The sequence below is a fragment of the Miscanthus floridulus genome, chromosome 6 (assembly GCF_019320115.1).
Source record: "Miscanthus floridulus cultivar M001 chromosome 6, ASM1932011v1, whole genome shotgun sequence".
Classification (NCBI taxonomy): domain Eukaryota; kingdom Viridiplantae; phylum Streptophyta; class Magnoliopsida; order Poales; family Poaceae; genus Miscanthus; species Miscanthus floridulus.
Window position 1 is genome coordinate 38,418,029 of NC_089585.1, and position 17,963 is coordinate 38,435,991.

Below are 17,963 nucleotides of genomic sequence, written 5' to 3' on the forward strand. Positions count from 1 at the left end.
TCCTAGTGGATCTTGTATGAGGTTTTGTAAGAGCATGCATGTTTTAAGGAGCCCTATATGTTAAGCTGTTTTACCAAACGATTTATTATTAAAGGCTCCAGCTCCACTGATAAAGTTGTTCATAAAGCTAAAGACAAAAATAATAGCTAGCTTCAGTGGTGAAGTAGAGACGTGTCAAACGGAGCCTAAATATTAAAAAAATAGTATTAGCAAATATTAGTATTTTTAAATAAGTTTAGTTAACTAAACTGTATAAAGTTATTATACTAGTATTTTTAGACGGAGTATGTATTTTTAGACGGAGTAGGTACGTACTAGGTGCAGCTGTCAAAGTGTGAAGGAGGGGATAAGACGGGACGCAGATCCAATGACGGGACGCCGCAACCGAAACTGAACCACGTCGCCGCCTGCAGCCTGCTCACATGATTTCGTTTTCGTTTACAACATAACAGAACAGAACAGATTATAAACTCCAGTTATAACTCAAGTTGACTGCCTGCCGACACACTTGCATTACCGTGACACAGCACAACACGAAACAAGGCAATGGCACCCTTCAACTCCGGCGCTGCGACACACTTGCTCATTTTCTGGTGCCCAGCTTACCCCTCCGTTGCTTTCCATATATACTAGTGACCGTGGCACGCCAAGTCGCCAACTCCGGTGTGTTTGGTTGGTTAGTCGCTCTTAAAATTCATGTCACATCGAATGTTTAGATACTAATAAGGGTTATTAAATATAGATTAATTATAAAACCAATTACATAGATGGAGGCTAATTTGCGAGACGATTTTTTAAGCCTAATTAATCTATCATTAGCACATGTTACTGTAGCGCCACGTTGTCAAATCATGAACTAATTAAGCTTAAAAGATTTGTTTCGTAAATTAGTCGCAAGTTGTGCAATTAGTTTCATAATTAGTCTATATTTAATACTCCATGCATATGTCCAAACATTCGATATGACAGAAAATTTAGGTGACACTGCAGTAACCAAACAGGCCCGGTATATAGTGGCATTCCTGCAATACGGCAGAATCGCATGTCGAGTCATACAACTCCATTATTATGAAAGAAAAGATACGATACCAAGCAACTCTCTCTTTCTGTAGAGCTCGCTCCATCACTCTTTTAAGCCGGCCCCATGCATCTCCCCAACCCCCAATGATACAAACATCACTCATCATCCATCAGGAGAGCAGCTAGCATCTGTGCGTCTCTTCCCCGAGAGGCAACCTACCATACAGCACTACCGAAATGGTGCTGCTCTCCTCCGGCGGCCGCCGCGGCCAGATGATCGTGCCGTGCCTCACGGCGGCGGCGGTGGTGGCCGCGCTGGTTGTCACCGCCCCACGCGGCGCCGACGCGTACAAGAACTACACCGTCGGCGACGACAAGGGCTGGTATGACGGCCTCACCCTGCCGGGGGTGGACTACCAGGCGTGGGCTGACGGCAAAAACTTCAGCCTCGGGGATTTCCTCAGTGAGTAGAGAAGTACTGAACTACTGCTTGCACTAGCATGCTTCGGCCCTCTCCCTGACTCCACTCCACCTATATGGTAACCTTGATTTATTTCAAGCGATCCAGTATAGTTAATCATTGTTACTGTCATCATCAACTGTCTTTCATCTGGGTTACTGACCTGCTGGTCAGGTGTTTTAACATGCCAGACAACATGCATCAGCCTGTTCGTTTGGCTGTGGCTTGTCGTAAACGATCGTAAATTTTCAGCCGGAACAGTATTTTTCTCTCACACAAATCAGCCAGCAGTACTTCTTCACGAACCAGCAACGATACGAACCAGCCAACCGAACAGGCTTTATGGAATGTGAGTAATTCTAGAGTAGGTAGCAGAGGTATCACCGCAGCTAGATGAAGATGACCCAAGCACGCAATGACCCATGGCCTTTTCAGGCCCAGTTTTGCTTTGCCATTGCGTCCCGATGCATGGATCCGTCTGGGAATATGTTCCCTTTCTCCATTTCCTGGTGCACATGGCCTGTGGGGGGAAAAGGCTCGAACGCCACTCCGTTTTCAGGTGGTCGATTGTCAATCACCATCACAATTAGTAGTATGCTCATTTTCGGTACTATTGGCATCCAAGATTTCAGCTTTCAGCTTTGCTGTGCCTGTGCGTGCTGCTACTTTATTTGCTGTCGTTTCACGTTAGAAGAACATGGCCAAAGTGTAAGGCATCAGTATGCTTTTGTTGGGACCTGGATACGAACTACCAGCACTCTGCTGATCTGCTCGGCTGGATAACGCAACTAACATGACTGTCACTGGATAGCCAGCCCATTCAGAGTGACAGGAACGTCGCAGCAGCAGCTCTTAAGCTCCTCTACCTGACTAGCTAACTGGTGGTTGCACTCGCCACATCACACAGAAAATTAGTTACATAGCCGGGCATTGCATCCAACTACATGATTAATTGGTCAATTACTCTCCTGAGTGCTGCCTGACTAACCAACGCACCTTCACTGCAGTCTTCAACACGGACAAGAACCACTCGGTGGTGCAGACGCGGAACGGGACGCTGTACAAGAGCTGCGACTACAACGACTCGGGCCCCGACGACACCGTCGAGTGGTCCGCCGCGGCGCCGGAGTTCAGCAAGGACGCCGTCACCGTCGCCGTGCCGCTCCTCAAGGAAGGCCGCGCCTACTTCTTCTCGGGCAACTACGATGGCGAGCAGTGCGAGAGCGGCCAGCACTTCGCCATCGACGTGGCCCACGGCCAGGGACTGCCGCCTGACCTCAGGCCGCCCGTCGCCGCCGACGCGCCGGCGCCCTCCTCCGCAGGGGCAGGGCCCGCCGCCGACGGAGCGGCCGCGCTCGACTTCAGCCACCCCAAGAACGTCACCACGCCCAGCGCCACGGACGACGACGACGGCGAACAGAGCGGTGGTAGTGCTACCACCACCTCGGGCTCCTCCACTGCTCGTCGGACTCTTGCCAGCCAGCTGAGGTCCGCTCTGCCCGTGACCGTGACGATGCTCATCACATTGCTCTTCACGATGTAGGTGGCATACGTTAGTTTCTCTTTTGTTTGTGTGGAGCTTGTTGGGCCTGATAATTAATTTATGAGTTTACTGAATGAAGGGTTTCTATATATAGATGAAATATGTTTAGTTGTTAGTGAAATGCTTTCACTTGTATATTGTGGCTATTTATTTCATTCGTACCGTGTTTCGTAATACATAATGATGTGAATAACAATCCCATTCTTTGGAGCAGCCAAGTCATCATTTTCATTAGAGTTGATTAAGTTTGATAGATGGGATGAAAAGTATCTTAATTATTTCTCATGACCCTATCATCCCATTTCATGACAGGGAGTAACTAATGAGTATCTTGCAAATTGTAGTACGACATGTATGCACATTTTCTGTTATAAAAAATAACCTCTCCCATCTGTGTGCGGTGCTATCTTTTATCTCTAGCTGTCCTCGAGCACGTCAAGATTCAACATGCATGTTGTAAATCTTAACACCTACATTTCAATAGGAACGCCACAAAAAAAAGAATCCATCATCCATAGATCTTACCAACTATAGTTAGCCTAAACGAAGAATAAGGGGGCACATGCCCCCAGCCTCACACACCCCCACACCACGACAAACAAACACAAATTCCATACTGAAAGGATTAAGATGCCCGAGGAGGTGAATTGGGCTAATTCTAAATTTCTTTGTAATAATTAAACTCTACGGTTAGCCCAATTAACCCCTTGTGCCTAGAAAGTGTTTCTATTAATCTAACGCACAAAAGTTTAGCACCCTAAATTCCAATCTTACTCTAGCATGGCAATACTAGGAATGTAAATGACAAGAATTGAATTGCTCAAAGTAAATGCTTAAATTAAAGAGAGAAGGAGGAACGCGGCGATGTTTTGTCGAGGTATCGGAGAGTCGCCACTCCCCACTAGTCCTCGTTGGAGCACCCGCGCAAGGGTGTAGCTCCCCCTTGATCCGCGCAAGGATCAAGTGCTCTCTACGGGTTGATTCTTCGACACTTCGTCGCGGTGAATCACCCACAACCGCTCATAACTTGAGTTGGGTCATCCACAAGCTCTCCGGATGATCACCAAACTCCCAATCGCCACCAAGCCGTCTAGGTGATGACGATCACTAAGAGTAACAAGCACGGACTCTCACTTAACCACGACAAGCCTAATGAGAAGGGTGGATGCACACTTTGCTACTCTTGATTTCACTAATGAGGGCTCTCTTTGGGATTCTCAAATCTCAATCACTTCACTAGGACCTTGCTCTTCTTGGCATTCTTAAAGGTGTTTCTCAGCTGTTGGAATGAGCAAAAGTACCCCCACACACGAATGGAGGAAGTATTTATAACATGGGCTGAAAAAGCGAACCGTTATGTGCCTCTACGGGGTGACCGGACGCTCCGGTCATGTTGACCGAACGTGCCGGTCAGTTCACCCCGAACTCCAGTGTTTACAGTGTGACCGGACATAGGCCAGCGTCCGATCAGCACTGACCGGACGCGTCCGATCGAGATTTTCCTTCTCTGGAACCTTACTGAAGTCGACCGGATGCTGGCGTCCGGTCACTTGACCTCTCAGCGTCCGGTCGCACCAGATGAAAACACCTTGGTCAAATGAACTGACTGGACCCTGAGCCAGCGTCTAGTCAGTATTTGACCCTCCATTCACTTCCAACTTTCGAACGTACGTGAATGAAGTTTGCTCCAATAGATCTAAGGGCTTTTTAGGAGCTACCTAGTGCTAGGATTAGCAAGTGTGCACCACACCTAACCCACTAGACTCACCTAGGTCAAGCTACCAGTCCATACCCCCCTTAATAGTACGGCCAAAGGAAAAACAAAGTCCTAAACTACTCTAAGTGTCTCTTCAACTCCAATCGACACTTAGAACTAGTCTATCCTTAACCTTGTCGTTCATCCTTTGAAAACCGAAATGATTTCCATCGTAGGGGCATGACCACCATGATAGCCCAATCGATCTCCATTACTATGACCTAACTTAATTGCCTCTGCAAAACATACGTTAGTCATAGTAATCATGTATTGTCATTAATCATCAAAACCCAACTAGGGGCCTAGATGCTTTCAATCTCCCCTTTTTGGTGATTGATGACAATACTACCTCGAGTATGTGAAAGAGTTGAGGTTTTTGACATGCTTGGTTTATATAAGCTTTTGGCAATAAGAACAAAAATGTTAGGCAAGCTTATATGACCCAAGCCAATATGATGTACTCAAAAGATATGAAATAAGCATGAGTACAAGTAATAAAGCTCATTCGCATCGGAGTGAAACGCGGAAGCAAAGCAAATGAGCATAGCACAAGTGATATGACATATAAGTAATTCAAAGTAGAGAGCACACTTGTCATATATCACAATTACGTAGATATCACTATCACATAAATATAGTTTGATGCATAAAAGTAAACACACACATGCATAATAGTGTATCACACATAAAAACCAAATATAAAAGATAGTCAAAGTAAACTAAGCTCCCCCTAAGTCTAGCATACTCGATCCCTTTCCCCCTTTGGCGTCAAACACCAAAACCTAAGGGTCGGTCGGCGGGGCTGCAGTGGACGAGTCAGGCACTGAGGTACGAGAAGCAAGCTGGAACTAAGTGCCATCATCATCTGAACTAGAGCTCTGAGCTATCTGATCCTCTATAGCTGGAAGCGACGCTGAAGCGGTCTGGGTCGGATCAATAACTAGAACTGTCGTAGATTGTGCAGCTATGACTGGAGCTGCCGGCTCTAATGATGCCACCGAGGAAGGGAGCGTCTCTGTAGTCCCGGTAATAGGTGCAACTATAGAAGGACCTGGGACATGCAAATATGGCGAAGTAGGCTACCCTATCAACTCACTGAAAGATGCACCAAGGCTCCTGGACACTATAGTCTCTGGCACTAGCAGCGAGAAAGTCTGAGCTAGTGTGAAGCCCATCTGGAGAGGTGTGAACTGCGGGGCTAACACAGGCAAAGCAAACCACTGGGACACCTGCTCTATAGGTGAAGCAAACTATGCTGGTGGCTATCCTTGACTCTAAAGCCCACTAGGCTATAACGCTGGAGTCATAGAAGTGGTGGCAGGCTGACCAAGCTGGGGTGAAGGCTATGGCGGTGAAACCCCAATAGCTGTCACTACATGCTGCATAAATCCAAGGAGCTACTGCTACATGAGGAGCTGTTGCTGATGCATGGCCTGCTGCTGCCACTAAAACTCATCCTGTCGAGTCTAGAATTATGCAAATGTGGTGGCGGTCTCCTAAGCCTAGCGAACCTGATCCTACCTCATCTGCTCAAGTATGGCAAGTAGAGCGGGGTCTGTCTACGATGCAGCCGTGTAGGTGGAGCTGAACTGGAGCTACCGGCCTCATGGTCATGTCATTGAGGAGGCATCTGAGGTATCTCGTGGTAGTCCTCATCTAAGCTGTCACTGGGGTCGCTTGCAACCATCCCCTCTGCTGAGCATCCAACTGCTCCTCCTCTATAGCTGCTATGCCCCTGATAGTAGCATCCTACTGGCCTGCAGTCTCTGGCACCTCTAGACGATGGCGCGACTAGCTAGGTGCAGTCGGTGTACTATGGTGGATCATCTGAGTCAGGTTATATGCAGGGAACTCAGTCATAGCACCACTGTACTCAGCTAGCATCTTAGGCAATCTCACTGTAACTGCCCTGTGAATAAGAAATGTGATCCAGTGGGTATAGGGCAACTATCGGTGACCTCTGAACCCCTCAGCAATAGTATCCTCCATCTCTGATAGAAGGAGATCCCAAATATCAAACACTGTCTGCTGCATCAGATAGTTCAGTAGCCACAACTGTATACGAGTCAAGCCCTTATGATACCCTATCCTCGAAAGCAGTGTCCTTCTTATAATAGCATCAAGCACTCTAGCAGTGGGAGTGAGATCACTGGGTGTCCTGCTAGACCCCTCGCCAAATGGCTCTGTGAAGCAGTGGCGGACTAGATCTGTAGGGGGCACCATCCCGCCATGAGGACGTCTAGGGGGCGCTGTCTGTCGATAGCAAACCTCATGTAGCCAGATGGGCTGCTCCTAAAGTTGGAGTATCTCTCTGACCCTAGTGCTCGTCAGCCTGTAATCTCTGCCACTGAATGCAAAGTGTATGAATCTATGCTATGGGTCAATCCAGAGAGAAGCATAAAACTGACGGACTCAAGATGGAACATACAATCCTGTCTGTCCAAGTAAATCTGACAGCCTAGGCAAGTAAGAAAGGTAGGGGCGAATGTGCTCTCCAGCTGCTGCAACAATAGACTCTATGTTGCACACCCTTTGAGATCTGAAAATAGCTCCACTATTAAGATATGCATTATAGAAATCCTACTACAGTGGTGTGTAGAAGCCCTCTGATGCACGCTCATCTCTCCTCGGCAGAAACCACTGCTCAAACTCCACAAATCTGAGCTAATGCACCTGCTTGGCCGTGGCGGCCCTCAGATCTAGATGAGTCACTAGAGACAGACCCTATGGTTTGGGCGGTGGACGAGAACCCCTCTGCTATGTATCTGCCCTTAGTGTGACTGGGACATGGGTATGACTAGAGCGGCGAAGCTGTGGCTGAGGTGCCTACTCTGTCTCCTAGGCCTGCTGTCCCTCCTGAGTCTGCTCTGCTGCCTATGGCTCCTGCTGTGACTCCCCCTGTGGCTGACCCTCATCCAAGACAACTCATTGTCTCGCAACCACGGTCCCAGCTGGACCACCATGACGATGCTCAACCTGCTCTAGTGCGGCCCTCGTAGATGGAGAGAGCTGATCTGCAATAACTACACCACTGCGAGCACCTCCTCTCTTAGCACGCTCTGCAGCCTCAGGCAACTGCGGCTGCTCTAGCTGTGTCTGCATCTGGATACTTCTGCTTCTTTGTTGCAAGTTTCTCTATCGCCTTGCCTTTTGGATCTGTAGGCAAGCAAGGCAGATGTCTCAGATCCTCATCACCGGGACCACCTCCAACATTCTTGAAGCGAACCATCGGTTGGATCTAAAAAGAGCAACTGTTGCTGACAAGAAACAACTGCCCACTTTCACTTTCGAGGCTTGGCCTCGATCCATACTCGTGAGCTTGGCCCCGAGTTGACTGACAACTGCAAGTATGACCTTGTAACACCCCGGTGTTACGATTCTTTTTAGCGCTGCGATTTAGGCCTAAGTAAAGCTTTTGAAACAAGTTTATCAAATTTTTGATTTAAAATATACGGGAAGCGATAAGCGAAGTTTGTGTAAATTAGTAAATCGTTATAAAAGTTACGACGAATGAACGTGCTCCAAAGCCAAGTGCTGTTACGATGATATATATATATAAGAGTGCCTGTGTTAGAAGCATGTGGTCTTGTTTCTGAGTCAACTCGTGTCAATTTCACCGCGTCTCGTCATGGTACTTCATGGGCAAGGAGAGGGCAAGGATGACCGAGCCGTGTAAATGCCGTCGCCCTATTTTTCTCCATCTCACTCTCTCGGTGTCTGCCGCTTGCCTCTACGTGTCTGTTTCCTGCTTGGTACTACTGCCACTGCACTAGACGTGCAGTTGGCCACGTGAGCTTGCTCCCTCATTGGCCCTGCTCTTGTCCTTCCGGCCATGGCTGCACTTGTGGCTGTCCTACCCTCTGCCTTCCATGTCTCCATTGCTTGTCATGCCTACCTCTACTGTCTGCTCTGTGTTCATGTTCAAGAGGAGAGGACCGAGCTTGCTAGTGCCATTGCATGCTGCCCTACCTATGCACTTTCTTTTCTCCCTATCATTTCGCTGCACCACACAGGCAAGCCCTGGCATCCCATGCCCTGCCTCGTGTGCTTGTCTGCTGCCTCGGGCGCCTTAAGCCAAGGACCGAGCTACTCCACTTCCATCGCCTCCTACTCTGGGCCACCATAGCCCCTTCCCACCACGCGCGAGCGCACACGCTCGTTCACGCCGCGCTGGGCCTGCTGCTCAGTAGTGCCGCTCCTCCCATTTCCTTGCGTGCCAGCATCACATCCCTTTTCCCCTCCTCGCACGCGTAAGGCCTCAGTGCCCCGCTGTTGCTACGCCGTTGTCGGCGTCTGTGCTGGACCGCCACCCTCCGTGCTACGCCCTCCTCGCTGCGTTAGAAGCCTAGGAGCGCTGGTGCCGGCCACCCCCCGCGCGTGCCCCCACGGTCCACTCTAGACGGCTACCGCGTCCCTATGCCTGCAGTGCTACCCTCCTCTTTCACCCCAGCGTTCGCATCGCCGCCTCTGCACGCGCGAGCACGCCAGTCAGGCCTGTCGTGGCCACACATCTCCCTATCGCCGGTGCCGAGGAGCTTGCTGCGCCGTGGCTACCACCACCGGTCCACGCACTCCTTCCCCGCGCGTACGCCGTCGTCACACCACCGGTGTCCCACGCCGTCCCGGAGCCATCTGAGCCACCGAGCAGCCACGACCGCCTCTGCCTCATTTTAGAAATTCATCTATGCCAGTGACTTCCATTCCAATTCCTCGTAGCTGTGAGTGCTCCCGGTTGTTATATAGCCCTGGGCAAGACCTCGTTGCCATCCATCAATAGTATGTGACAAGTTTTGGAATCCTATGCTTGTGGTCCACCATGGTCACCGGAGATGGAGCTCTACAATTGCGCTGCTTCGTTTCCTCTCTGTCCTGTTCAAGCCGAGTCTTAGCATCGCCTTAATACCTCCTGGGTTTCCTTTTGTACTAGTTTGGTCTGACGTTGCCAGTTCGCCGTGAGCACCCTCAAACGCGACAGCACTGTCACCTGCCACGGCTCTGCTCGTAGGCGGCCTTGCCCACCTTATTGCAATAAAAACTTAATAATTTATGTTGCTCTCACACGTGTTATTGCAATAAAAACTTAATAATTGATTATAAACCTAATACTTATCTTGAGTGCCTTTATGTGATACATTATGTGTGCTTTCTTTGCATTCATGCATTTGCATCATTGCATCTCATTTAGGTGCGCTAGATGATAAGCACGTGGATGTGACATTGGAGCCGAGCCGAAGACGGATGTATTGGTGAACGGATCCTAAAGATGGAAATGCTAACTTTTATAATGTTACTTACCCAGGCAAGCCCCGGTGCATAACCCCTACTTTCTGTAGTTTAAATTATATTTGTGCATTGAGTTTCAAGGAGTTGAATGAAACCCACTTGCATATATATCTTTACCCTATGAGTCTTACTTAGTATGACAGGATCGTGTAGATTGCTATGCTACAGGACTCCGGTAGAAGTCGAGTGATTGCCTGTCACTTGCGAGATATAGGAAATATGTTACTATATGATTATCACCTAGAATATATAAAATGGTGGAAAGGAAAATGGTGACCGGGCAGGGAATATGGTTTGGGTATTGGTGGGTGTAAGAAGTTGTGTCGCCGCAGAGGTGGGTCATAGCTTGGTTACACCGTTTTTCCCTGTCTGGTCGGTTAAGGACCGATCAGTTGCATATGACTCTAGGCAGGTCACAGACTTATTATCTCGGGCACATACTTGTGTATGGGCGCTTGGAAGACTTGTTGCTCTCTTGTCGTGGATCTGGCTCTTTCCTGGACCGACTATTCAGGGTTTCCTTTTTGGTGGAGGAGGTCCTTAGCACCGCACTGAGTCCGGGACTCAGGGGCAGGGGCTTGGAGTCCTAGTTTGGACGGGGACCTAGACACCCGAGACAGGAGAGTGATGGGTTGGTCCTGCTTGTGCCTGGGGTACAAGCGGGGCGTGTGTTTTCGGGGTACCCAGCTGGGGGCATTGATTCGTGAATCGTCGGGCTGATCCGATATGACTTGTCTATGGTTTAGCATCATAGTAAGAACATGAAGAATGGAAGATGGAAAAAGAAATCTGATTGCTTACCACCTACTTGAAAGTAGCATAGGTGCTTACATAGAATGGTTAGTTAATGAACCAATGTGGCTATTAATAAAAATCGAATATAAGGACGCACACTTAGTAATGCTTCCTGCAAATGCAATAAACCCATAAGCCAGATAGCCTTGCATATCCTTAGAGTCTTTTCTTTTCTCCTGTCGGGTAAGTCTTGCTGAGTACAATTGAGTACTTAGGGTTTTATTCCCCCTGTTGTAGGTAATAGGTGGAGGCTTGAGCTGACCTTTATGTGTGGATTCCTCCTGGTGGGCTCAGAGAGGATTTCCTTTATGTTGCGATCGTAGTTGTTATTTATAACTACCATTAAATACTTTTATAAACAAAAGTTTCATAATCTGTTGTCGTAGTCTATATATCAACATTTCATCATGTCATTAATAGATGTTTATTTCCGCTGTAACTCTGTTCACATGTTTCTATTCCGCTATTCAATTAAATTGTTTATAACTCTGATAATATGATTTCATTCCGCTATTATATTAATAAATATTATACTATGATATTGTATTAAAAGTGATGTAAGAAATGGTTATGAATGATGTAAGCTTTATTCTCTCATTTGTGATCCTGATGGCAAAAATGTGGATTTTTCAGGTTCTCCCCTGGGGTGTGCCCGACGGAACCGAGTAATCTAGTGTTCTCCCTTGAGTGCTTAGTGTCTAATGGAAGACAAGCACTCCTATGAGGCATTAAATTAGGTGGTTCTGCCACAGGTGGTATCAGAGCATAAATGAGGAAATAAAGCTTTGAAAACCTTTTCTAAACTAAAATGTGACAACCCATTGTTGCAAAAAGTTAGGACGTTTATATGCAAAGTTATATAAGTAGCCCTATTACTATGGTTATGTATCTAGGATAGATGGCACTCTGCTGACTTAGATAGGCTTGATTAAGTTTTCTATAGGTACACTGACTCGAGCATAGTTCGATAGTATCGACTAGTTACAGGGAGAGAACGATGTGCCAAAATTCTGAGAACGGTTGCCCTATATGTGGTAACAGTGAAAGGACATATAGGACTGTGCATTCATGCATATCCTACCTATGCATTATAGTACTCGTATTACTTGTAGATACACCATCCATAGGTGTCATGCGCGTCGTATTATGCACGAATGACTCAGTTTCTGTTCTAGAGTTAGGTCCGCACTATGGCTTCGTGCTCCACATTCGCCCGTGGTTCACTGCCGGTCATGACCCATGTCTCCCCATACCCCTTGCTACGCTCTTGTCAGACCCTTGCCCTACAATCATACTAGTCAGTAATGGCATCGCACGTTGCTTGCCTCGAACGCGTAGAATTTGGCCGATTGTCCCGTAGTGATCTCGCGCGGGAACCCTGGTGGACCATGCGCTAGGACCACTGAACGTTCTGCCTTTATAAGTAGAGCCTGGCTTAGCCATTGGTACCACCACTCGGCTCACTTTAGCTCGCTTAGCTTTTCCTTGAGTCAGCTTTTCGCTCCGCCCTCCTTGCAACCACCACCAGAGATGGCAGGAACCTAGGTTAGTACCTACTGCCTGAACATTGAGGGTTTTCCCAGAATCCTACATGCCACTGTGCAAAAGCTTAGAGTTAGAGATCGTCCCAAGTATGAGGGCCATGAGTATGAGAAGCATGGCACCGAGCAGGTGTGAGGTTACTGTCTACATCGGGAAGAGTGAAGAGTTCCCCTGACATCACTGAAGCCTAGAGTGTGACCGCAACCGAGTTTCGCTTCGTCGACACCTACTAGGTTGTGTCCCGCAAAGCCTTGCAGTACCTCTGCTAGATCTATGAGGAGCCCATTGCTGTACCCCCATGCTGGTTCTTTCCTCCTTTGGACAAGAATCGGCAGGCATGGAGGGCTCGCATGGAGGCTTTGCAAGGACGAGATGTGCATGAGGACAGTCCCACCAGTGGTGCACTTGACCACATACCTGCTCACTCTAGGATAAGCAGTACGACCATCAAGCCTTGGAGCTGAGGGCGTGCCTTCGGCGCACCAAGGAAGCCGAGGTCTTCAACCAGATGCTCCAGGTGCAGCTCGTCAAAGCGCATGCCAGCACTGCAGCTGTTGAGAGCCAAGAGGCTACCATGGAGGAAGCTCTAAAGGAGATCGAAGATTGGCATGTTCATCAGCTATGGGTGGCCTATCTTGTCACTAGGGCCGAACGGAGGATGCTGGCTACTAAAGGTAGGATGCCCTGATTTTGGAAGGGATCCCTATCCACCCGCCAGTAAGAGGTAGAACAAGTGTTGCAGCACCTGCCCGCACCTCCACCCTCGGAAGTGTTAGAAGAAGAACCCTTGATTCCTCTCACTCAGCTGTTGTCCCGCGAGGATGTAGACTAGTTGCCTTGGTACGCTGTACCTGTAGTAGTAGTGTTTTTTGTCGCTGTCCCTCGGTATTATACTCTTGCCTGTTGTTTGTCCTCCGTAGTTGTTGAGATCGTTCGACCATAGGTGAATGCTATGCCATGAATGTGAGCCTGAATGCCTGCACAGTTGTACCCGTATAAGATCGTTGGAGCATGCATTTTTATATTATTTCGCTATGTTTATTGCGTGCATCTACCCTCAGTTCGTTTGACATGCTTAAAGTTTTCAAGGGCTGATGTTAGGTGGATTATAAGAGAAGTTGACATTCAGATGCTAGCAGATCAGCCACGATTAGGATGATATTGGACACTGTATTGGCTAATTGTGAATGTCCATGCAGAACACTAGAATCTTTTTTTAATAAATCCATCGTTGGATTTGAATTCCTTGTCCCTTGTTGTGAAGGGAAAACTTTGTTGTTTGAATTTTCCCTTGTAATACTCCCCTTGCTCTATGGTCTATGACCTCACCGCCTTCATGGCGTGTAAGTTGGTGATAGTTGCCTGGTTAAAAGCTTGCGGTGCCACGACAAAACCGAGGGCTCCCTGTGGAACAGCTGCCACATGGTGATGCTACTCAGCACGCGCTGGTATTGAGGTTGTTGACCAAGTACCTTTACCAAGTTACATCATCATACTATTTTGTTTTAAAAAATTTTCTCCTTAGAAATGTTCAGGTGTTCAAACAGGAAATTCACAATGGGTTGATGCAAGAGTGTTCTCTTTAGTAACCAAGAGGAGATGGTTTTGGAGGAAGAAAGTATGACATGGTCTCAGGCTACACGAAAGACAGATGTGGTTGAGTAAAGGAAAGAAAAAGAAGAGTAGTAAGGAAAGTTAGCAGTGGATAGTCGGGAGTAATTGTAAAAGCCTGTGTGGACATCATGTCACCAGCCCTATGTTTAGTTGACCACGCTATGCATGCTGGGTTATTTCGCTACATGCCCTAGCGAACGCCACCTGTGTCAGGACCTGTAGCACCCTACTTTTCGTGTGGCCGTGGCATCGTGCAGTGCTCGCCGTCTTTGTGCACTGTGCATTGCTCCTTTTCCCAGCATCCGGTTGGCTCTCGACTCTCATGCCTCGTCCCTCGTACCGGACCCCCTTCCCTCTCTTTTCCTTCTTCTTTTGGTGACACGACCGCCCGCATGCCTGCCTCGTCGAGCGGACCTCCTCTACTCTCCTTTATTTCCCCCCTGCCGCTCACGCAGGAAGCACACCATGTTTTCGATCTTATCTCCATAGCATGAACCATCTATGTATCCCATCCCCGCCGCATCCGCCTCTGGTGTGTTGCTTTTCCCTCTCCATTTGTCTCTATAAATCCCCTTGGTCCTTGCTCTTCTTCTTCTTCATCCCTATTTCGCTCGCATTCACAGTAGAGTTACAAAATTCAATCGACTGTGAAACTAGGTTCATCAGTCTGAGGTGCTGGTGTAATCTAAGGAGAAGAAAGGATCCGGTTCGTCGAAGAAGTTCAAGTTCCCTTGGTTAGTTGGCCTTAGGATTCATGATGTTTTACTTCTCAGTCGACTGCTTCTGGATTTGTTGGTGCTACGCCATGATTTGGATAATCATTATCTTGTTGTTTCTCCATTGTCCTCGTCTATCTTGACTTCTGGATTAGATCTCGGTTGTACCCAGTTGCTCTTAACCATGTATCCCTAGATCCCTATGTGGGTTTAGTGTTCGAAGTCGTGTAACCTTTTGTGTAATCCCTGATCTACGAAATGTGATTGCGTTTGCCCCTTCTGGTCCTCGCTTCGAATCTTGGGACGAGATTCTTTTTAAGGGGGGTTGGTTGTAACACCCCGGTGTTACGATTCCTTTTAGCACCATGATTTAGGCCTAAGTAAAGCTTTCAAAACAAGTTTATCAAAATTTTGATTTAAAATATACGGGAAGCGATAAGCGAAGTTTGTGTAAATTAGTAAATCGTTATAAAAGTTACGACGAATGAACGTGCTCCAAAGCCAAGTGCTGTTACGACGATATATATATATATATAAGAGTGCCTATGTCAGAAGCATGTGGTCTTGTTTCTGAGTCAACTCGTGTCAATTTCACCACGTCTCGTCATGGTACTTCGTGGGCAAGGAGCGGGCAAGGATGACCGAGCCGTGTAAATGCCGTCGCCCTGTTTTTCTCCATCTCACTCTCTCGGTGTCTGCCGCTTGCCTCTACGTGTCTGTTTCCTACTTGGTACTGCTGCCGCTGCACTGGACGTGCAGTTGGCCACGTGAGCTTGCTCCCTCATTAGCCCTGCTCTCGTCCTTCTAGCCATGGCTGCACTTGTGGCTGTCCTGCCCTCTGCCTTCCGTGTCTTCGTTGCTTGTCATGCCTACCTCTACTGTCTGCTCTGTGTTTGTGTTCAAGAGGAGAGGACCGAGCTTGCTAGTGCCACTGCATGCTGCCCTACCTATGCACTTTCTTTTCTCCCTGTCATTTCGCTGCACCGCACAGGCAAGCCCTAGCATCCCACGCCCTACCTCGTGCGTTTGTCTGCTGCCTCGGGCGCCTTAAGCCGAGGATCGAGCTACTCCACTTCCATTGCCTCCTACTCTGGGCCACCGTAGCCCCTTCCCACCACGCGCGAGCACATGCGCTCGTTCACACCGCGCTAGGCCTGCTGCTCAGTAGTGCCGCTCCTCCCATTTCCTTGCGTGCCCGCGTCCCATCCCTTTTCCCTTCCTCGCACGCGCAAGGCCTCAGTGCCCCACCGCTGCTACGCCGTTGTCGGCATCTGTGCTCTGCACCCCGGTCCACGCTGGACCACTGCCCTCCGTGCTGCGCCCTCCTCATCGCATCAGAAGCCTAGGAGCGCTGGTGCCGGCCACCCCCCGTGCGTGCCCCTGCGGTCCACTCTGGACGGCTGCCGCGTCTGTGTGCCCGCAGTGCTGCCCTCCTCTTTCACCCGAGTGTTCGCATCGCCGCCTCTGCACGCGTGAGCGCGCCAGTTAGGCTGGTCGTGGCCGCACATCTCCCTACCGCCGGTGCCAAGGAGCTTGCTGCGCTATGGCTGCCACCACCGGTCCACGCACTCCTTCCCCGCGCACGCACCGTCGTCGCACCGCTGGTGTCCCATGTCGTCCCGGAGCCATCCGAGCCACCGAGCGCCGCGACCGCCTCTGCCTCTTTTAGAAATTCATCTACGCCAGTGACTTCCATTCCAATTCCTCATAGCCGTGAGTGCTCCCGGTTGTTATATAGCCCTGGGCGAGACCTCGTTGCCATCCATCAACGGTACATGACAAGTTTTGGAATCCTGTGCTCGTGGCCCGCCATGGTCACCGGAGATGGAGCTCTACAATTGCGCTGCTCCATTTCCTCTCTGTCCTATTCAAGCCGAGTCTTAGCATCGCCTTAATACCTCCTGGGTTTCCTCTTGTACAGTTTGGTCTGACGTTGCCGTTCGCCGCGAGCGCCCTCGAACGCGACAGCACTGTTCGCCGCCGTGGCTCTGCTCGTAGGCGGCCTTGCCCAGCTGCGTCCCACGTGCTGCCACCTCCAACTCAACCATCACCATAGTTGTGTCCATGGTAAGGCCCTGGTTCTCCCTCGCCTTTTGGTTTCCGTCTTCGGGACCCTCGTTCGCCGGTCGAGCCACGGCCGCCGCTTGGATCGCGTTCGTGAGCTCCTCCTCTGTTCGCACGTGAGATTTAGAGGGAAGGAGTATGGATGGAAAAAGAGAGGAATCCAGGGGGGTTGTATGTGAATATGTTTGAGAGACATGAATAGTAAAAAGGCTAATAAGATTTTAAAAGGACTTTGGGTTCCCGACGCATTTGTGTCTATTAGCTTCTTCTCTTTTCCAAAAGTGGATCAAATCGGTTCAACTTTGTAAAATCTGTTTAAATTTGAAATAAAATCCTAAAATCATGATTCTTGTTTGGTTAGACTCTTGGTAATCTGTACTATGTGTTAGAGTAGATTAATTCATCTGGTGCTCACTATTTTTAGGCCTGCAATAAATAAATAAATATGCTCCTATAATTGTTGTACTATTTTTAATGGCTAATTGGTAAATGCGTTTAATCTGAATTTTTTTACTGTAAATTCTTACATGTGTTAGGAATCTCCTGTGATGTTTGTAGTCTTTAAATAGCTGCTATGACTGCGTTATTGATTTAACTTGTTTGATGCTTGTTAAATGGTTTATAAATAATAAAAGTATGTAAAAATAGAAAATATGGTTCCACTGCATTCGCATGATGTCGTTGTGTCAAATGAACGCTTAATATGGCTATGTGTTTACATAAAATATCGATATATAGATTTATGTTGCTCTCACATGTGTTATTGCAATAAAAACTTAATAATTGATTATAAAGCTGATGCTTATCTTGAGATGCCTTTACGTGATGCATTATGTGTGCTTTCTTTGCATTCATGCGTTTGCATCATTGCATCTCATTTAGGTGCGCTAGATGATAAGCACTGTGGATGTGACATTGGAGCGGAGCCGAAGACGATGTATTGGTGAACGGATCCTGAAGATGGAAATGCTAACTTTTATAATGTTACTTACCCAAGCAAGCCCCGGTGCATAACCCCTACTTTCTGTAGTTTAAATTATATTTGTGCATTGAGTTTCAAGGAGTTGAATGAAACCCACTTGCATATATATCTTTACCCTATGAGTCTTACTAGTATGACAGGATCGTGTAGATTGCTATGCTACAGGACTCCGGTAGAAGTCGAGTGAT

The 17,963-nt window shown here is 48.2% G+C and overlaps 1 protein-coding gene across 1 annotated transcript; it reads left to right on the forward strand.

Moving 5' to 3' along the window:
- Positions 1 to 1,134: 1,134 nt before the first annotated feature.
- On the forward strand, positions 1,135 to 3,241 carry LOC136458106 (early nodulin-like protein 18). The gene is made up of 2 exons (XM_066458103.1): positions 1,135 to 1,483; positions 2,488 to 3,241. Exons 1-2 carry the CDS (start codon positions 1,258 to 1,260, stop codon positions 3,021 to 3,023), a joined length of 762 nt encoding a protein of 253 aa, XP_066314200.1. The 5' UTR covers positions 1,135 to 1,257; the 3' UTR covers positions 3,024 to 3,241.
- The last annotated feature ends 14,722 nt before the right edge of the window (positions 3,242 to 17,963 follow it).